Below are 22,418 nucleotides of genomic sequence, written 5' to 3'. Positions count from 1 at the left end.
CGACGGCCTAGAACACTGGCAGTGACTTCATGATGGACCCAGGCCAGGGTGCAGCCAGTCTTCCCTGACCACAGCTTAGCAGAACAGACTGCTGAAGACAATAAGACACTGTGGCTCTTCTGCTCAGACAGCTTTGAAGACAGAGGGCACTCTATGCTCCACAGCTTCTCCGAGGACACCCGTGTGGCAGACTGACTGACCAGGTCTGGCCACAATGCAGTAAAGTACAGTAGATGCATTTCAGAAGTTCCTCTCTCTAGCTGTGGGCCCCGCAACAGAGCTTGCCTGACTCCCCAGGGGGCCAACTTAAGCTGGAAATTATGACTCCTTGCTTTCTTCATGTTTTGATACAATCTTCAGGAAAAGTTTCCCCAAATAACAGGAAGAATCGAGGGTGGAAATGAGTGGGGTGATAGTAGGCTCTATCATCTAGTCCCAGGTAATTTCTCCTCCATGGCTGTGTTATGTTTGTTGTTCTACAACCTCTGACGAGGAACAGGTTCAGGTTTGGTCACCTCAACCCACCCCAGCATCCGCTGCTGAGCTGGAGCCTGGCCAAGAAGGAGTTCAAAGTGAGCCCACTGCTGTCATGCACCAGAGGAGAGAACTTACAAAAAGGATTTTATTAAATGGAAGAAGAATCTGGTGGGTGGAATATGAAATATACAAAAACTTTACATCAGATCCCTTAGAGCAGCACAAACCACCTCTCACCACATTGCCCATCCTGGCAGGCTATGGCCCAGGCAGCCCAGGCTGCAGACAGGACCTGCATCAGGAACTCCAGGCTGTCTGCAGATCCGCTGAGGGACTGAAGGGCAGCTGGGACTTCCAGGCCTGCCTGTGAGTCTTGGTGTCCTGTACACACATATGTACAATGCTGTTTCATTTAAAAATCCTTTGAAACTCGGATAGCGTCAGCTGTGAAAAAGGCCCAAGGTGCCAGGTTTTTGCTATGCTGCTCTCTAATCTTACTGGGCCCCCAGTCCTCACACTAAATATGCTGCTGCATTCAAAGGGAAGCCCCACGTCCCTTCACTCCATGACCAGACATCACATATCCACTCTCGCCACGAGAGGCCCTGCTGAGCTCTTTGGCATAGAACACCAACTCCTCGTAACACTTCGTTGCTTAAAAAAGTAGACTTTCCTATAGTAAAACTTCTTACAAACACTTATTTCTGCAAAATAATGTGTTTCTGTATGGAGCTCTGCAAAATATATGTTTTTCTGGAGAAAAAGGACCCAAGCCAAGGGCTGGTATAGTGGCAGGTCCAAGTCACATGAGGTCATTCAGCTCCGCCTCCAGAGCAGCTGCCATTTCATCTGCCTCTGAACTGCTACCCTCCTCGTCATCATTGCTGGATTCCCCGCTGGACTCGCTGGCAGCATCTTCCTCATTCAGTTTTCTCTTGTGGCCTCTGAAGAGAGAAGAGAAGGAAGACTACTGTGAAACACTGGCAAGCATGCAGTCTTGTCAGCGCAAGAAGCAACCCCATCCATGCTCACTATGTCAGGTTGGGCATGTTATGAGGGCATACTCTGCACGCGGTGCATTTGGAGGGTAGCGAACAGCTGAGGGCTGTGTGGACTAGTGAGAACATGTCAATCCTCAGGTATATGCTCCGGAAGCATGAAGCTACCATGACAAAAGTTCAGAAGGTGTACATGATAGATCTGTAGCAGCAGAGGCCACAACAAGAATATGCCAGAAAGGAGGAGGTAGAGGATTTACAAGGTTCTCAAACGTATCTCACTGGAGCTGGTTCTAATCCAACAAGACATTCAAGGAAGGCTCCTGGACTGTAGGTGGAAAGAGCATGATGGCCCTGAGTGTGGACAACAGGAATGAACACCACAAAGAGACAACGGCTACTATTGTAGGTGCCATGTCACGTTCTACAAAGACCCAGAGACACGAGCAGCCCCAGCTGTGTCTCCGGCCTTGTGACAAGCATACCCTTTCCTTTGCTATTCAAAGTTCCAGACATAGACATGAAGGCAAGATTGTAGAGGAACAACTAAGCAAAGACTCCAAAGGGCATTCTTTCACAGCAAACACTCATGCTAGGTTACACTTCAGGTCACTAAGGGCAGCCCTGGGCCCTTGTTTTAATACTCATTTCCACAGGCAGTCACTCGAGCCAGTCACTACTACAGAAACTAAAGCAATCACCAGCACGTTTCTAAGCACTGAAGCCTGTGCCCACGAATCTGCAGACCAAAACCAGAGTGGCAGTGCGCACTGTCCAGCCTGTTCCTTTTCTGAGCCCCAAGGCGACGGTGGAAGTTAATCTATATTTAACCTTGTGCCCTAGCCCATCTCACCCTGACAAGGGTAGCTGGGCAACATCAGCCCACAGCTCCAATCCCAGGACAACGCAAACAAAATACATTGCAATTGTGGCCACAAAAGTTTCTTTGGCTAACATATACACATGCATATATGTAACACATCTATAATATGTACAGTGGAAGCTAACATACCTAGACTGTAGCATAATGACTTGAAATCACGGGTGCTAGTATTAGGAAAGCTTTGTAGTTTTCCTGTGAGGCAGGCACAATGTAACAAGGTAATGAGATGGAAGCTTAGACAAGATATTCCCCAAGTACCCATTCAAGGTGGCCCATCACATCTGCGTTACAGCACTAACAGCCACAACAGTTCAGTGATCTGTAGACCTCCATGAGGTCCTTGGCTCCTCCCAGGTCACCTCCCAGCTTAGTTGTGCCCAGTGCCCCCTGAAGAATGAGGTATTTTTATCTATATGCTGGGGGCCCTGGGATGTGAGATCTTCGTATCAAAAACTACGAATTCTATCAGTCTAAATTCAAAATCCATACATCATTTTTGAATGTCAAACAGAACAACTCCTTTCTAATAAGAAAAAAACATTTAGATTTTTTAATATACAAAAATGAAGGGTTGAGATGCTGGAGAGATGCTCAGAGGCTGAGAGCACTGGCTGTTCTTCCAAAGGTCAATTCCCAGCAACCACACGGCGGCTCTCAACCATCTATAATGAGATCTGGTGCCCTCTTCTGGCGTACTGGCCTACATGCAGACAGAACGCTGTATACATAGCAAATAAATAAATCTTTTTTTTTCCTTTTTTCTTTTTTCTTTTCACAATTTATTAAATATATATCCCGATTGAAGCACCTCCCTCGACTCCCCCAGTCCCACCCTCTCTCCCTCTTTCCTCCACCTCCATCCCCTTCCCCTAGTCCACTGAAAGGGGCAGTTCTCCACTATTGCCATCTGCCCACAGCTTGTTGAAGTTTCATCAGAACTGCCTGTATCCTTTTCCTTCGTGGCCTGGCAAGGCTGCATCATCAGGAGCCAGTGATCAAAGAGCAGTCAACTGAGTTCATGATAGAGGCAGTCCCTGCTCCCTTATTCAAGAGGTCCATATGGAGACTGTCAATCAGTCACATCTGAGTAGGAGGTCTAGGTCCTCTCCATGCTTGGTCCTACATTGGTGCATTAGTCTCTGCAGGACCCCTGGGGCTCAGATTTTTTAGTTTTGTTGGTCTCCTTGTGGGGCTCCTGTCCCCTCCATGCTCCTCTACTCCCATCCCTCCCTAAGACTCCCTGCGCTCTGCTAAAAAATTGGCTGTGAGCCTCAGCATCTACTTTGATCCCCTGTTGGGTGAACCATTTTAAAGGACCCTCTATAGTAGGCTCCCAACCAGTTTTCTCTCTTCCACGGCTTATGGTGTTTTATCCTGTCTTAAATCTCACACTGGAGTAAGAAAACTAAAACTTAAGAGGAATTACAGAAGCAGTGAAAGTGCATTTCCCCAGTAAGATGGGGCCCTGACCACAGAAGTGTCGGTGGAAATAATGCCGAGCACTAAGTGGTCTGGTTCCATGCTACAGCCCATGTACATGGAGTATATGGTGACTGAGTAGTAGAGCAGGCTGTTGCGTGGGCGGGACACTTTGCCAGGGATGGGGGGCAGGACCTCTGGAGATAAGGGAGCACTCTGTCACCTGTGTTCCATACATGGGACACATACCAAGAACACTCGCTCCCAGCTTCAAGCCTCCAGATTCATACATAGCTCTCAAGTGATTTAATGCAGCAGCCACAGCGATGTAGAGCTGCTAGGTTACACTTCAAATTCTGTACACCTAGGAGAAGGGAAGCTAGCTGCCTGAGGCTCCCCTACAAAGCCCACCAGACTACTACCCGCTGTGGCCAAACCACGTTCTGCTGACAAACAGGTCTTCTCACCTTTCAGAGCGTGCAGCTTTGTTTCCGGTCTTCACCATTCAAACCAGTGTGTGCCAAGCCTCACCATGGCTTTATTAAATAACTGGTGACTGTGGGCGCATTTGTCACCTGTTATTATTATATTATACTATAACTGTATATCACATTGTACGCCTCTGTGCACACCGCTCACTGCTCAGCTCTAGGCCTTCTTGTTCAAAGAGTGGAATCTCTTCAGGTGTGCACCGGGCATCACTCCATCTCAAGTTTCTTTTACAAACAAAAGAAACTTGATTTCTGGCCAGTACTTTCTGAATTACTACTAAAAACTCACCCTAATTCAAGGTTACAAAGATTTTCTCCTGAAAGCTTCTATTTAGGCGTGTGTCTATTCTGAGTTCATTTCTGGGTGTAAGGTATGAGTTGAGCTTTCTTTCGTTTGCAGTTGCAAAGCTTACTGCTATAGCACCATTTGTATGAACTGCCTGAGGGAATATGAAGATCCACTATTCAAAGAAACCTTTTGAATTGTGAAGCAAAAGAAGAAACCACCAAAAAAGTATAACTGGCTTCAGGAAAGTGAGATTTGTTTAGCCAAACAGATCACAATGTTGCAAACACTGGATCTGCAGGACAGATGGTGCACACTTGGCCATATATGTTATGCAATGTATGAAACATTCTAAAAGTGGCAAGACAACAAATAACCTAGAGAAGAAATACTCCCTCAAGTGAACAAAACCACCCAAATTCAAAGCAGACAACAAGCACAGAGTGTTGGGAAATGTAAATCAGGGTATCGAGGGCACAGCGCGCCGCATCCCAGACACGGGATGTCCCCCTTCAGGCCAGGTGCAGGTGCTCAATGCCTTCAGTTCTGGGGGCTACATGAACTCAGGCTCCCTTTGGAAAACAGGCTCAATGGTGTGCTGACACTGAAATACCCAACTGCTCTGTCCCACTTGCAGGACATCCTGTGTAAGGAATAAAAGCATCCATAGATGAGAATGTCGGTCTTGGACCAACTCCGCCAGGAAGGCAAGAAGCCTGAAGGAGGAGGAGCTGGCTCAGTGGAAGGGAAGGAAGGAGCGTGGATCCCTAGCACTCATGTAAAAGCTGGTCACAATGGTGTACATCTATAATCCCAGTCGGGGGTGAGGCTCGGGTGCAGAAAAGTGGATCCTGGGAACGTGCTTGCCAGCTGGCCTCACTAAGTTCAAAGCTGTACTCGGTGAGAGACACTATAAAAATAAGGTTAAGTGATAGAGAAAGACAACCGATCTTGACATACATACGTGCATGCACAGGCTAATGCATCTCCTGTGCATGTGTGCATGTGCACACACAAAAACAAGCCAAGGAGGTTATTCAGCCTATGGCAACAGAGAAGACAGAGGTGTACAGATCCCAGGACACTGAGGTTCAGAGCTGGCAGAAGTTGTGACAACTTGCATCAGATTCTTAAATCCATTTTTAACTAGTTCTTGTTAGCCATGCTCAAAGAGCTTTAAATAAATTTCCTTTACCCTCAAAAATCCCTTCCGCATCTCATGCTTCTTTCTCCAACAGCATCTTCAAACAGAGTGAGCCCAAGGCCCCAATTTGTGACTGAGTGGCCAATGGATAGGTACCACAGAATAGCCAGCCCCTCTTTGAGGGTGAGGCTACATTTTGTTATGGTGTAGGACAAATGAGTACTTTTGTCGGACAGGCGGAGATGCTGGGCAGATAACCCTGGGTAAACACAGAACCCATATAGCCTCTGCTCTGGGAAAACTGGCTGTGTTCTGGAGTGTGTGGAAGCATTTGTGTCCACTGTTAAGAGATCTGTACCGTTTGATTAGATCGTTGGCAGTGAAACTCTGACAAGCTCAGTAGCACACTGCCTATCCTGGACAACAGTGATGTCACAGTGGGCACAGGTTTGCAGTTGGGAGCTTAGAGGTTCCTGAAGAAGTGTGAGGGGAGAGGTGCCATGTAGGATCTGGAAGGAGCAGGAGGAATAAGGCCAGAGAAAGACGGCAAAAGGCACAAAAGCTGGTCCTCGTGGCATCTTTCTAAAGCCAAGCAGTGGATGCCTGATGGCAGACAAGCTTTCCAACAGTATCCTGCAGAGTACCAGAAAAACAAAGAAGGGACGACGCCTCAACAAGGCAACTCTTAGTGAATCCTGACCAACGCAGTAGTGTCTTGACAGCAAGTACATTCAGAAAACCAGCGGTAACTGGGAAGAATTTAGTAAAAAACTGACGTCTTAAAACTGAAAAATGATTTCAGAAGTCTTTCCAAATGCCAACACCTGAAGTGCTGACTCACAAGCTGCAGCAGGCTCTTCTGGAGACACCACTTCCCGTGAACAACCATGCTGCCTGGGCAGAAACCATTACAGTAGCATCACAAGAAAATACTTAACAACTCACTAGCTAAAACTAAACACGAAAACATCAAAAAAGTCAGGCAAGGGGCAACCATGCCTTTAATTCCAGCACTTCCAGACTTCACTTTCTACTTCACAGGTAGATCTCTGTGAATTCCAGGCCAGCAGAGGCTGCACAGTGAGACCTTGTCTCCAAAACAAAACAAAAACCCCAAAACAAAACCCAAACCCAACCAACCAAACAAGAATCCCAGGGATGTGGGGGATAGTGACAAAATGATCTAAAGGTTAAAAATATGGATGACATCTAATTTTATTTCCACTGTTACTGTCCAGGACGTGAGCATCTGTTTGAAGATGCTGTTGGAGAAAGAAGCATGAGATGCAGGGGAAGACAGCACAGATGTATGCCTATCCTGGGTACCTGCTGGCTGGTGAGTAGGAAATGGCTTGAGATGGTCAACACTGACGTAAGGACGATCTTCTATCAGATGCAGCTGGCTACTGTCAAATGCTGATGTCACTTGGTGACTTTCCATTCTCAAACAGCAATACACACTTAATGACAGCTGGAGCTGTAAATCTGTCACAAATATGGTTCTGGTGTGGGAACTGACTTCAGGTAAGTTCAGCAGTCCACACTGCTGGACCTCCCTCTTTCTCTAGTGTCGGACCCTACTTTCCAACCCAACCTCCAGAAGGCAGGGCAATTTGGTTTAGATTCTGGAAATTCTTACTTCTTCCTGAGATTTGCTTTGCAGAGCTCAGCCAGAGAGAATGGCTTCCCTACCGAGAGTTAATTCCCTTAAGCACATTTTTACTACAAACTTCTTCATGAAGAGAGGTTTTAAAATAGGGTATCAAGTAGTCAACACTCCTGATCATCTGGCTTTTGCTACCCTGGAATTATAGGCATGTGAACAGTCGGCAAAGTACAAATATGTCTTTTTTTGGTCTTCAATCAATCCGTTGAAGGTCAATTTTATTACTTACTTGTTTATTTATAATCCAATACTTAAAGTTATGTGCATTAGTAAAAGGGAAGATAATGGTGGAATACCGTTTTAGATAGAAAGCCAAATGATGAACTCTTTTAAATTTAAAAATGAGAAAGCATCAGAGCTGAATTTTACAACAGGCTTATTTTCAGGACACTTAGGCTGGTAGAATCTCTCCACACTGCCTCTGAGCTGCACACAGGGACTGCCTAAGCTGTGCTACCATCCTACTGGCTCCATCAGGCTACAGGCAGGGAGGTTACAACTGTATCTCTAGTTGGTAAGACACATATACACGCACGTGTGTAGAAACCCATTGGTGGGTATGTCTTATCTATTTGAATCTCAAGGAGTAACTTTAGGAGTAATTGACTCTTACGGAAACACAGGGACCAGGGCGCACATGTGTGTGGGATGTGAACTTGTGGTAATGATTCCAAGGAAGTAAGAAGCAGAACGTATGCTCTCCCCAAAGATGGCAAGACCATGAGAGAACACACAGATTGGGGCAGTGAGACCACGGGGAAAACAGACACAAGAGCAGGGCCATGGGAGAAGGGGACCAATGGCTAGCAGGTCTCCAGTGAGAAGAATCAGAACAGCAGGTCCAGGTCTTTAGTGACAATCCCTACTTCAGAAACCTCGCCCTGCCCTGTCCTTCATAACCTCAGCCTGTAAGAGAGCTTTATAGGAACTGGTATACCGGCTATAAACACTACTGGCTACAAACACTGTGTGCAGTACAGTTTAAAATACACCACGAGGAAATTTAGGTAATTAAAAATTACCTCGAAAATTAGAAACAAACAGCTGTAGACCATAGTAATAAGCGCCTACAACTGATATGTTTCATTTCCTCTTAGTGTAACATGCAATATTTATATTTTGCTCTTACAACCAGCTGCACAACTCCAGAGAAATATTAGCAGATTTAATTTTAGAAAATCTGAAAGCTTGAAAAAAAAAGGAAATCAAATTCAGTGTGGTAGAAGGATATAAATATGAATAATAGATGTAAATTTCCTCCCCAATATTTCAGCTTTCTGAACTCACTGTTGTCACAGCACACATGGATTAGTGCCTAAGGTTTATTATTCAAAAAGATGCAGAACTATTTTAATAAACAGTTCTGTTTTACACCAGCATCCAATCCAATAGGAGCCATAAGCCTACCAAGCGTGCACTGTTCACACACTGATTACAACTTGTGTGGTTTGTTTGGTAGAAAGGAAAGACCAGCATTATAAGGGGCAACCTGCTTTATTCCACTGTCTTCACTGAGTATGGACAGGTCAGGGTATGCTGCATAAGCATGGAGAAACACTCTCAAAAGGTTTGTTTGAGTGGCTATGCACATACTGAAGCATGTGACTTTGCATACAGATAAAACTATGCAGAGAAAGAATGTTGTGCCTGCTCTTAAACACACAGACACACACACACAAATACACTTACTTTGTGAGGTCCATTCTAGCGTTCAGATATGAACAGATAGCAGTATAGAAACTGCAGTTAGGACATACAATATGGTCACACAGCTCCTGTGTTTTGCAAAACAATTATCTTGACAGCTTTTGAAGAGCCTGAAAGCTCACATATAGACACAAGCGATACAGGTTTCAGGTAGGAGCTTTTCTGATCTGTCCCCACTAGCCACAGATACACGGATTCAGGCCAGACATTTTACCACACCACTAGCTGCCCAAAGATCTGGAGCTTCCTTCTGGATCATAGCCTCTATTCCAGGGGCTGACATGGATCAAGTCAGTATCACATCTGGGGATACAGCTCTGAGCTCCTAACTGCCTGTTCCTGCCTGCTCCTGCCTACCTCCTGCCTACCTCCTCTGCAGTGTTGCCAGTGTTGGCACTTCAGTATGTCACAGGCCCAGCAGTATAGCTGTTTGCATCACAGAAGTCAGTGAGAAGAAGAAATGGCTGAGCACTCTCCTCCACGGCTACTGGACACTCCCTATGGCTTCATAATGTTGTTGGAGAATTATGCTCAGTCTAATGTGTCAGACTGTTGGAAAGAGTTTGCTGGGAAGGGTGTCTTCTCCAGGTGTCTTGGCAGATAAATGCGTTGCAAGCACCCACATGACCCGATGCCCTGTTTCCCACCTGAAAGTACATTTACCTCACAGAAGAGCTTTTGGGAACACATCAAGATCCTCTTGAGTTTTCTTCTCATCTTTCACATTTACAATTTTACTGTGTTGTGGCTGTGTAGATTTCTTATCTTATATGGGGTATGTTGAACTTTTGGGTCATATAAATCAATCCCATCAAAATTGGGGAAGGTTTCAGACATCTTTTTTTTTTTTTTCCAGAGTACTTTTTCTGCTTTCTCTTGCCTAAAGCTAATTACCATGCCAAACATAGTTTCTGTGTGAGCATCTCTGTAGTACTACTTTGAGGTCCACCTAGATAGATGTGAGAGCTGGGACTAATGTAAGCCTCCAGGGGAGGGAAGGTCTGGGGCAGGCTTGGTCAGAGGTGTCTGACCATCCCTGGTGACCACATGTTCTCCATGAGGAAGACACAACAGAGCTGAGCCCAGGGCCAGGAGAGATAATCTGTATAAGGAAATTTACTCCTTTATAAACTAGTGCTATTTTCTTGTTCACTCCGTGTCCTCATACCTAGGACAGCGGCAAATAAGCAGCAGGGCCTGCCCTGGGGCTCTGTGTCCATCTAGCATATCCCAGGCTGCCATCTTAGAAGCTCATCCAGGCTGGTATGTGTGAAGTACCAATGGGGAAGATGCAATATTGGCCTCAACAAAAAAAAAGGTTCTAGTGCCACCGCAGCCAAGAAAGGACAAATAACTCCACCTGGCTTTCTCTCACCCAGAGTTAAAAGGTTATCAGCAAAACTGCTGATAAGGCCTTTGGCATTTAAATACTGTTGCTTTGACTTTTCCACTACTCTAGGAACAGACTAAGGTCATGTTGTATTTCAAATCTGACAGCTGCTGGTCATGACATATCCTTCTACTCCCACTAACAAACTCTTGCTGGGAGGGAAGGGAGCTATGAAGGACCACACCTGAAGGGTCATGCTATACCTGTGTGACCATTCTACCTGGGTGGAAGACACTTTTCAAGCTTGTGCTGGATCTCGTCCTTAGGGCATGTGTAGAGAATGTGAGGCTGTGTGCTGCTATGGGAGGAGAATGACTCACTTCTTGGTGGATATGTACAAAATACAGCCTCCTTCCTCCTGTTAGTCACTGTCAAGTTCAAGTGATGCTGATTCTGAACAGCTTGGCCGCATGAAACTGACAGGATGTGCTGCCAAGCAGAGCTCCACATGACAAACCAAACCTGCACCTCAGCTGCAGCGCTTCATCTCACATAGGAATGGAATTACTTAGAAACTTGGCAGAGATGTGAGACCTCCAAAATTTGAGAAGCACAATGCTGATGGGCTGGGCCTGGTCTTGGGCAAGAAATCATGAAGTGGGGCTCTTAGGATTATTCCCTGCCCCCTAGAGAGCCTGAGAGTAATGTGGGCTACATGCTGCTATCATAGTCTATGTTGCAGTATCAGTAGAAAAACAAAACAAAACAACAAGAAAACAAACGACACTGGAAGTGTTTCCATAGGCCTAGCGGAGTGTTACTCTGACTACTTGTCCTCCCTGGGGTTGCCACCTCTGGGTCGAGAGGTCTCATCCAGGCTAGGCCACTGGTCTTAATTGTTTTGTAGTTTGCTCACCTGGACTGACTCAACCAGTACTGTTGCTATTCTCATTCAGGTTCTGAAGGTGATGCCAGGAGGCTGAGCAACTCTCCTATATCACAGAGTGGGTGGGAGAAGGCTCCAGAAATCAAATTCTAAAGGAGACCCTTCAGATACATCTTGTGCATTTCTTTGTACAACTGAGGCCCTGCCAGACTGCTGGGCTCAGTGTCTCTCTCAGATGAGATGTCTAAGGTCTTAAAGAAAAGGCATGGTTGTGAGGTGGTATGGTCAGCAGCATGCTCTGAGCTGTAAGGACCACACCTTAGACAGCTCCAACAATAAGACAACACCCCAATCCTGGAGAGAAGGATGGGACCGAGAAGTCAGATGGCTCTTGTGATGGACTTCTTTGACAGGGACACAGACACTATGGTTCTCTCTGCCAGGAAGCAGATATACTCATGCGGGCTTGGTGGGTGCACGTACAAAGGCTGAGCGCTGAGGGTAGCGGACCCTTGTCTTATGTATACCTCTAGGCCCGTTGCCCCAATATGGTAACATACATTTTCATTGGATATTTTATGGCAACAGGGCTATGCCACCAAGGCTACATGGATGCAGTAAGGCTGCCCTGACACTGAGGCCTCAGAAATGCCATTGGCTGTGTATGCATACACTGATACTGATCAAGCCGTATTTTTATTTAAAAGGGCCCTCACCACACTACTCTGCATCCTGCCTTAAACTGTGAGAGATGAGGGAACAAAAATGACATGTAACAAGTCTTGCTCTACCACTTGACTGCCCGCCAGTGACAGCAGAGCTGGGAACTCACGATCCCTGATATTTAGGAAGAGTTTGCTATAGCAGCAGCACCTCATCTGTGTTTACACTTGTACACACAAGGTAAGGCAAGGTAACTTCCCTGGGATGGGGCCTCTAAAAGTACAATCGGAGCAAGCTACACCCCCACTGGCAGCGGCTCAAAGGTAGGCTCCTGGAACATAAGGACCATGCTTCAAGCAAGGCCAAGGGTGCACCTCAGGACACTCTCCAACCCCACAGGTGCCACCCTTACCATCTCATATGCTAACCTGAGGTGGGGCAGTCAGACATCTCAGTGTAGAACTGAGAACATGTAGTCAGAATCTAGTTCCCGTGAACGGTCAGACAAAGCGACTGCCCTACGGACACCAAAACAGGCCAAGTAGGTTTTTTTTCTCTCTTCCCACTGTTGTGAAAATGACATCAACATGAAACCCAGAACAAACTGCAGACCTCAGTGACAGTGACCTACATGACACCTGGCATTTCAAAGGAAGTGTGTAGGCCTGGGGCTGCCTACTGTTTGCCTTCCCTTGGACTTCCTCCCCCATGTGGTCCCTACTGCCTAGCCCCTGGAAACCCTTCTTTTCTGGCCACTCTTACCTGGGCCCACGCATGCCAGTGGTGCTCCTCTCGCCAGACGAGGACAAACCTATAGGCTGTTCTCTTCGGATCCCTGGTGCCCTGGGCTTCCTGGGCTTCGGTGCTCTCTCCTGTTCATTGTCTTGGTCTTCTGGCTTCTTCTTCTCACTGTCACTGTCGTCACTGCCTTCTCCAAGAATGTCATCGACCTAAAAAGAGGAGAGTCAGTGATTTTCAAGTTAGCTTTCTGTAGGAGTACTTGATCCAAACTCGCCCAGGAAGGGCTGCAAACACTATCCCTATACAAGGGCATAATCAGAGCCCTGCATACCCAGCATTCTGCAGGGAGCGAGAGGTTTAGCTCTGCTTTCTTTTTGAAAACGGGGGCCTGAAAGTAAGCTTAAATGATAGCAGAAGAGCAGGGGTGTACTGAGACTAATTTGTTAACTGCCGTGGAGCTTGAACACATCGGTCCAAAGAAGGGATGGTGGCTTCCATTCACAGGCCTAAGTTCTCACACACTGCACTGACAGATTGCCTGTGAGTGGTTGGACATTTCACATTTTCTAGATTGGCGAGACCCATACCCGAGTGTGTACTTGCCAGGGCAAAGTGGCTCCTAGATACTGGACTCTGGAGTGCAGTTGTGTTGCAAGGCAGTGGTTCAGTTGGGTTTTCTCTTTCCCACCTACCTCTACCTGCGGATATGACATGAGGGTGATGCTACAACAATGTGAACAGGCCTGCCTGCCTGGGATTCTTGCAGAGGCAAGTGAGGTAGCAGGAGCAAAGAACTTGTGGGAAGGGCACGGCAAACAGAAGACAGGCAACAAGGGGGCATTTGGGGAACCTTACTTGGGTCCAACACTACAGTGAAGTGCCCGGTGTTACTCTACTGTGCATGTGGGGCCTGATGCTGTGCAGAGCCAGGCCCTGGCTTTGACAATCTGGCTCCAGAACTCAAGCTCTCAGCTCTTCTCCTACACTGTAGAGATGCAAAGAAGAGATGCAGGGTAGAGTGAGGCTGAGTTCAGCTGCTCACCAGTGATGTGGCCGACTGAGTTTCAGCAATGAGAATGCGATAGGATCCTGCCCATCCATCCTGATAGGGGCTTCTACCCACAGAGTAGCTTTGCCAGGCCAAGGGGCAACCTGGGTGATATATATGGCCACCAGGGTCTTTGTGTGGTTGACTTTATATTCCAACCAGAAAGGCATTTCAAACATTTCTGACCTGAGCATGCATTAACTGCTGGCTGGCTAAAGACCTAGAGAAGCATCTTAAAAGTGAAACCACAATTGGGGCCATACACCAAGTGTGGCCTCATTTCAATCAATCTTCTGTTTAAGAATGACATGAAATTTCCAAGTGTCTCAAGTGCCTTTTGAAAACTATCTGTAATGAACAATTTAAAATATGTAACAGAAGTTACATATTGGGCAGTGGTGGCTCATGCCTTTAATCCCTGCACTTGGGAGGCAGAGGCAGGCAGATCTTTGTGAGTTTGAGGCCAGCTTGGTCTATAGAGTGAATTCTAGGACAGCTAAGGATATACAGAGAAACCCTGTCTCCAAAACAGACAAAAAAATTATATATACTTATATTCTTTATATATATCTATGTATATATGTGGAAAAAATTCAACATATATTGAATTAAATCCTCAAATCTTCAAAAAAAAAAAAAAGGCGGCAAACAGCTTATCAAATGCTACTGTGTCTATCAATACAGAATACATGGGGGTCCACTAGTCAATTTCAGGAGACAGGCTGTCTCAGACTCTGTCTTACCACAACACTGGAGCCAGGGAGTGTGGCAGGAGGTTGAGAGCACAAAGGCAACAGCGACACCTGAGCACAGGGCCAGAGTACAGCAGCTAGCCCAGAAGCCCGGGGTCCTACGTGGCCCTTCTCCCTTTGTCACAGTAGTGCCATGCAAGAGGTTGACACGGCTTCTTCTAGCCTGGCATGGAAACCAGAGGATGAATGTGTAGAACTTGCCAGGGAATGGCTCCGTATCAGCTTCACAAACAGGACAAGGACTACCTTAAAATGCCACCATTCACATGACAGACCAGGGGCATGAGCTCCAAGGAAAACGTTCTATTAACCATAAACTTTTATCATCAGATTTGGAAGCCACACAAATGCATTTATTTTCTTGTCCCAAAGAACCAACATTCTAGTAGTAGAACTTTCTGACAGAAAAGCTAATGTATTTATAGATGCTTTTTTTTCTGGAAGTTTCCTGATGATGTTGCAAAGGACAGAGGACTCCACATAGAATTTCAGGACTCTGCCTCACATCTTTAAAGCACAACACTGCTAACACAAGCTGACTTCACGGTCTGGAATTCATTCCACAACTTCACTTGTTGCTTCCTGAGACTGTCCTGGTCTCCTCTTTTTGTGAAAGTTAATGTCCATCAGTCACAGGTCCTGGCATATGCCACAAACCATGATTCAGTGTCATGAACAGCCACTACCACACAGTTATTTTCAAGACCCCTATACGTCATTCTTCTTTGTCTGGGCTAGGTTGGTTCTGCTGCTGGACAAGGCCTTGTATTGTACGGACAGAATGGTGCTGGAACTGTCTCAGTGGTGGGCTCCTGAGGGTCAGGAGGGAGGCAAGCACTTAATTGAGACAGAAGAGATCTGTCTCCAAGCCCAAATACAACAGAGGAGTTTGCCATTCCTATGGTGGATAGTCTCACACAAGGCTGTTTTGATCGCCTAGAAGAGACTCTTCTACTGGGTCCAGAGGCCTAGTGATCATGCTAAACAGAGAGTGGCAGCTCATGACCTCAGGACCTCACTCCTACAACAGCGAGAAATCCACCTGTACCCACCAGAAGCTGGGAGGACACTGAGCTTGCTGGCGACAGGAACGCTCCGAGGCTCAACAGAAAACCCTACTCCCAGTACTTGACTCCTGACCCTGGGAACAGGACAGAGGAAAGATAGAGGTTTCTTTAAGCTTCTGCATCTGCAGTACTTATTATGCAGCACAGAAAACTAACACAATGGTGGAATGTAATTTAAGGGGAATCATGTGAACTCAGAAACTATTTTTATGAACAGAAAACACTTTGAAGGCCAAAGACAAACTTTAATGACATGAAAAATCCCAAACTTGGAAAACAAACTTGAGGTGTTCTGAAACTGCTCAAGAGGATTTAAAACTGTCACACAGATGCTGGCTGTAGACAGCACATATGCTCTAAAAATGACTTATGCAAATTATACTTTAAAACCCCAGAAAGTTCTTTACACTAGGGAGATAAAAACAAAAGATAACCATGTCTTTCTCACACATAAGCTTTTACATGCAATAACCCCTATCTCACTAAATACCCAGAGACCAACACTTTCAGGAAATAGAGGACCAGAGAGACACAGGATCATTCTTCCAAACATTTATCAACTTAAAAAAAAAAAAAATCAAAACCAAGCACAAACACCTGATAAGGAACTTTTAAATCATCATCATTCTATATAGGATATCCTGTTACCAAGTAGCTCAGTGATGCCTCCTGACTAAACAGCTTACAAAAAGAACATACAATTAAGGACTTGGTTAACTAGGATAACTGTCTCAGATCCAGTCACAAGTTGACAAGAGGTAGAAATGACTGCTGTTTAATAACAGAACATACCCAAATACAACCTCTGCATGTCTGCTGTGCCTTGTGAAAACTAATCATCAAATGGTGCACAGTCACAGCTGAGGAGCTTTTCAGTGTACCAGACGAATTCCAATTTAGTGTTAATTACTACTGTTGCTGATCTTAGCGCAAAGAATAATTGATTATACATAAATCAAATATAAACAGCGATCAATTAGTGTTATAAAGAGAAAGGAAGCAGATCTGATGTATAAGCACTTACTAGATGACTGCTGAATTCAGAACAACAAACCCACTCTAACAATGGCAATGTTCAGGTTTTGGTGCAAACAGGGGTAATCAGCAGATAATCATCACACTGTGTGAGTAAAGCAACCCACTCTGCTCTCACTAATAAGCACTCATTGCATGTTCCTTATCTAGGAGGAGCGAGTCTTCAAGGAGACAGGGGTGGGTGGGGGAGGGGTGAAGGAGAACCATGACCAATGGGAGACAAGCCTGGCCCCTGGCTCCAGGTGACTTTGTTCCTGTCCGTGGCTAGTGCAGACACCTGCCCTGCTTCTTTTGCTGACTGGCCTGACCCAACAGCATAGTTTTCAAAGATTCAATCCCACAAGTAGGTAAGCAAGAAAATATGACAGTGTATCTGTCTCTGCTTCATTATCACAATATTAAAATCATTCTTTTCAGGTACTGTCACCCTTGACTTTTTTTTAAAAGGTAACTACTTATTAATAATCTAAGGATGAACAGATTGTCCACAATAGTAATGCTAACTTGCTCCCTAAAACAAAGATGAAACCATAGGAGAGTTCTCTAGTTTTTCTAAAAACATCACTCTGGAAAGCACAAATCAGTAAACTCTCCCAGTTTCATTGCTGTCCAAGTGAGTATAAAACAGACAGACCACAAAACAGAAGATGTGAAAAACAACAACAAAACAGAAGATGTGGGCCATCCCTACTCAGATCACAAGACACAATCACAAAGCAGCAAACAGAAGGTTGGGAATAATAATACAAAAAAGTTTAGGCCACTGTAAAAAGAAGTGTTTAAAATTTGACAAATAACTGCCCAAGTTTTTCCTGGTATATAGAAGTCCATGGGGTCAACCAATCCTTGAGAAAATTTCCAGCCTTACTCCCCAAAGATTCTACACAACAGATTAAGGTGGACTGCACAAACCTGGCTGGTGACGGCTTGACAGACACCGACCCACCTTTCACACACACACACACACACACACCGCGTGCGAGAGAGAGAGAGCAAACACACCTTCTCATGGTCTCTCTGACGTAAACAAAAAGTTTCAGGAAAGTCTGGGACCTGAAGCTGACACACCTGGCCAGACTGCTCTGTATTAGGAGGCTGTTGTCTGCCTCCTCCGCAGTTCAAACACTCTTGAGCCATCATTTCTTCTAGAACCTTCCTCCTTCAGGCTCATGGTCAGCACTACTCCAAGGTTCCTTCCATCCCATTCCACCGCTCATAGTCATCTTCAAGATAAAAATCACTCCTGAGATTCTGTCTTGGAGGATCCCATGTCACTTCCATCACCCCTGCCCACTATGGTTCCACTGGTAGATTTCAGTGGCTCTGCCGCACTTTCTGCATGTGTCATTTATGGAGCTGGTTTTTCCGTGTAGTTTCTATTCTTCAGTCACCTCAGGATGGTTCACCTTTCAGTGACTACATAAAGCTGAATTAAAGTTTCTTTGCTCACTTTACTGTCATAGTCCTGCTTTCAGTGTACAGCACTGACTTTGCAAATGAAATCTGTGCTGCTTTCTGCAGACAAGGCTTCAAAGTCAATGTCAGAGGCCCTATAATGCTATGCACTGTGTCAAGCCCTGATGGTCTCAGATGATCACCGCTGCCCTCGAGCAGTTCTCAGGAGGGTATTCCTTCCCCAGGTCTCCCTCAGAGACTTACCCTCAACCCCAGCTCTGCAATGAGTAGTGGCAGGTAGTTCTTTTGGGACCAGAACTGCCCTTAACAAAGTAGCAAGGGTTATAGGTAATGGTATGCTACACCCTGACCCCACCAAATTCTCAAACCATAAGGGCCACTTTTGATGAAAATGTTGACATTTCACTGGCACTACCAGATGCCTAATGGGCAAATAAAAAGCTTGGCATCTCTGCCTTCATTTTGTAGCCAGTCTCCTTTACTCCCTTAAAGTCTGGGTTAGATTCCTGCTCAGCTCTGCACATAGACATGTTCATCATTTAAGGAGGGTCCATACAAATCGGCAATCCCTCCTTTGACGCTGACAGTCCTCAGATACATGTAAAGAGATATTTTCAAGATGATTATGGACATCAAAACAGACAGTCAGCTGTGTAGAGAGAGAACCAAACTCTCCTCTGATTTCAATATGCATGCTGTGGCATGCCCCTCTCCCATAAATAAAAATGCAGTACTAGAACAATCTTCAAACTATCACCTTCAGCGGCAGTGGCTCAATAGCAGAGCATAAGCCTAGCATGGTTAAGGCCGTGCTTGCTGTCCAGCACCTCAACAAGGAACTCAATCTTTCTTACTGTGAGAGAAGACACTGTGCAGTGGGACTACGAGTGACTAACAGTGTAGTCACATGTGCACAAAGCTGTAACCCCTGAGGGCAGCCTGACCAGAACTTCTGGCCGAAGGCACTGGAGTAGTCGTGTGCTGCCCACAGAGCACGGTGCCAGGAAGACTCAACAAAGGATTAAGCCAGATTGGCTTCTGAGCCATGCTGGCAGTGACTCCTCGAAGTATTAAAAGGGGCAGTGTGGGCACAAGGTAGCAAGTTGATGAGAACCTCCTTTAAGAGCACCACTCAGAGCATGCTCAGGGAACACAGCCTGCCTGCACAATTTCCTCCGTGGGGCCCACAGCACACACAGGTGAGACTGTACCAGGTATTCGAGGACCCCAGTTACTAGAACCTAGAAGGCAGAGAAGTGAAGAGACAGTAAGAGTGAAGTTAGCAGTGGAGCTGCACAGATCACTAGTTCAAGAAACCATATTTAAAGTAGACATTTCTGCAAAACAAAACAAAACAAATAAAAAACCCCAAAAAACCCACTGAAGAACTTTTTTGGGGGAGAGAGAGCTTTATCATTTAATGGAAAGAAAACCTGCTGATAAATCAAGACAGAATACACATCCTGGCTTCATAAACAGGGCAGCACAGAGCTACGTCACCAGGAGAGGAAGAAGGCAAATGATCCTTAGCTTTGTTAGGAATGACAACTGTCGCATCTTAGCAGGAACTCTGGTCTTCTTCCCACACACCCAGAAGAGACTGGGTGTTTTACTATATACCAAGTAACCTTCAGTAGTTAAAAGAACAGGCGAGTCACAGGATAGGAATCACTGCACTCAGTGCTTCCTTAGAGACGGTGGGGAGTTGGGGGCAATTCACCAGCACCAAGAGGTGTATTCAGGCAGCTCAGGGGTACGGAGGTGCCCTTAAGCTTGCTCCAAGCTTGACTCTATCCCTGCATGATATGACTAGGGATTGTGTGTCTCAAGCTTAAAAGGATACACAGGCATCTTCCATGTGGAACTCTTGTTTAAAAAAAAAAAAAAAAAATTCCACAGAGCCTATGAGGAACCTATATAAGAGCCTATATAAGGAACCCAAGGGACTACAATGGGTCTTCATGTGAAACCTGACATAACTTAGTGAGATGCTTCACTGTGCCTGCTATGAAATCCAGGGGGGAAAAGTCAACTTGTGCTGGGGCCATGTGTCCTCCCTCTGACTGCCTATGAGGGAACTACTGGGCACAGGACTGCCATGTAGACTCTCTGGGATAGAGGTGGGCCTGGCGGCCTCCAGTGGCTCTGTAGGTTTCTCTAAATTACTTGGCTATGGCTGGATGCACAGGCACTTGACCCCAATTGTCAGCCATGGCTGGGGATGGTTAGGATTGTGGCAGCATGCTAACAACTACATCATAGGAGTGGGAACTGCAGCAGCCAGTCCCAAGGTCAGCTAGGATGGCCATGGCTGGGTTCTGCTCAAATGAGGAATGGGATTTGCTTCACTGTCTCTCTCTTCTTTTCAGCATGGACTCAGGAGGCTGAGGCCACATAGTTGTACCTAGACTGTTCTTGTTTCTTCTCCTGGCTGGCAAACTTAGGGCCAGAGTATAAATTCTGACCATGGGCTGGACAGACGGGAGGTTTTCTCTGACTATAAGAGGTCTGTCAGACTAGCAGAATGCACAAAACTCATGGCTCTGATAAACACTGACTGAAGCTGTCAAATTCATACTCCTCTAAGAGAACTGAGAAGAGCCCTTTGCTATAACTGCCTTGAATAATGTATGTACATTAGACTGGAAAAGTGGCATGTGCTATTTAAGTTCACTGAGAAGCTGGCTTACACCCAAGCATATTTGTTCCAAAGTGTCCTCCAAGATTTCCTATTTAAGGGTGAACTAGTCCACCTCAACTCTGTAACCAGGAAGGGAAGAGAACAAACAGCTCAAGAGTTAAAACACCATGTCCTTGAGAGTAGCTGAACCATTTCTAACAGTGGTTAGCATTATTTGTCTTATGGGGTAAATGTGCCTACAGTGGGAATGGGAAACTGGAAGGTCAGCCACAGGAAGCTCTTCCCCAGACAGAACAACAATCAAGAAGTCTAGCTGACTGTTTCAACTTACCAGGTCATTGCTGCTAGGTGATTGTAAGTACCTGGTTTGATGACATCATCTAACTCTTGTATGCTATATGTTCTTTCACTTGGAAGCCTTATCCACAGGGTCCACCTGCCTCACCTGGAACTCTGGATCAGAATCTCTGGCTGCCTCCATGAGGGTTCCCCAGGTGAATTCTGCTGCATGTTTGTACACACCTGATTTGGTGATGTTAACTTTTGTTTGCTCTCTTAACTGGATTTCTCCAGGCATCTCTGCTAGATGCTTTGTGTACCTGATTTGATAATTATCTATTGCTGCTCTTTATCTGCTATGCAATATTTGTTTTTCTACTTTTGTTTGCTGTGTACTTAATAAATTCAAAGTAAGAATTATGGCTTTTGTAAATTATTCTCTGGACTGTTCAGAACAACTAACAGAGTAGTTTATTACTGATAAGGCCAGGGCAGTCTAGCTAACCTAGTTACCTACCTAGTGATACCAGTGAAGGAGCAGCCTACACCTTCTAAACCCACTTGTTCTGACACAGAAAAACAGCCTGTAGGTAGCCCTGACTCCTTTCCAGGCTGGTATTTTGCCTTTGGGACTCCACTGGATTATCAGGAATCTTTGGCTTCTACATGTTTCTAGAAATAGACACAGGATTACAAAGTAGCTAAGAAACTTTTATTAACTTCGCACATTTCTGCTGTCCCTTTCTTGGCCCACTGCAATGTCTAATTTGCTGTCTGGGCAATGGATAACTACTCTGTGCTTCTAGCCAGAGACTGTCTCCCTCAGTACAGTGCTTAGAAGAGCACTGGCTTTCCCTGCGCAAAGAGGTGGCACTGAGCCTACATTAGGTTATCTGGACTTGGGGCAATATGGCATCAAAACCTCTGTGAATTGAGCCAGGAATGAGAGGGTGACAAGGGTGGGGATTTTGCCCACCAGGTCAGGCAGAAGGGACATGGTAGGGAGAAAGGGACAGTAGTGCTCATTTCTGAGTCTCCTTTTTCCCCTAAGTATGTAGCCTGGCCCCTTGGTAGCTTCTGTGTGCTGACCCTGAAGAAACGTGTTCCTGTCATCCAAGTGAAGCATGGGAAGTTTTACCTCAATGGTGCTGAGCTCTTTGACAGTTACAACCACTCTCCAGACCCAGGCACACAGATTCTTAGCAAAAATATCCACAAATAGCCCCAGTCCAGCCAAGGACAAAAGTTCGGTTTCCCCTCTGAAACCTTGCTCCATTATTCTCTACGTTATTCTCAGCAATTTTATGTTCCAAGCTCCTACCAGAAAGGCCCATTAAGCTCTCAGCACTCAAGAGCTTTTCCGGCCCAAAGTTTCAAAATCCTCCACAAGCCATCAATAAAACAGTCTAAGGCACAAAAAGGCACATGGTCAGGTTCATGGCAGCAACAAATCCACTTCTCCAGTAACAATTTCTCGACCAAAGAAAAG

The 22,418-nt window shown here is 45.7% G+C and overlaps 1 protein-coding gene across 2 annotated transcripts in view; it reads right to left on the bottom strand.

Moving 5' to 3' along the window:
* Positions 1 to 604: 604 nt before the first annotated feature.
* Positions 605 to 22,418, bottom strand: part of Ctdp1 (CTD phosphatase subunit 1) — a 62,003-nt gene continuing 40,189 nt past the window's right edge. The window contains exons 12-13 of one of the 2 annotated variants that reach the window (XM_021640063.2): positions 12,713 to 12,900; positions 605 to 1,421 (exon numbers count right to left, since the gene is read on the bottom strand). In XM_021640063.2, the coding sequence (XP_021495738.2) occupies positions 1,280 to 1,421; positions 12,713 to 12,900 (330 nt within the window). In that variant the 3' untranslated portion in view covers positions 605 to 1,279. The remainder of the gene's footprint in view (positions 1,422 to 12,712; positions 12,901 to 22,418) is intronic. The other variant, XM_060376994.1, reaches the window with a different exon arrangement.

The sequence above is a fragment of the Meriones unguiculatus genome, chromosome 2 (assembly GCF_030254825.1).
Source record: "Meriones unguiculatus strain TT.TT164.6M chromosome 2, Bangor_MerUng_6.1, whole genome shotgun sequence".
NCBI classification, from domain to species: domain Eukaryota; kingdom Metazoa; phylum Chordata; class Mammalia; order Rodentia; family Muridae; genus Meriones; species Meriones unguiculatus.
The sequence above is the reverse complement of the archived record's forward strand: the minus strand, read 5'-3'. Positions and strand labels throughout refer to the sequence as shown.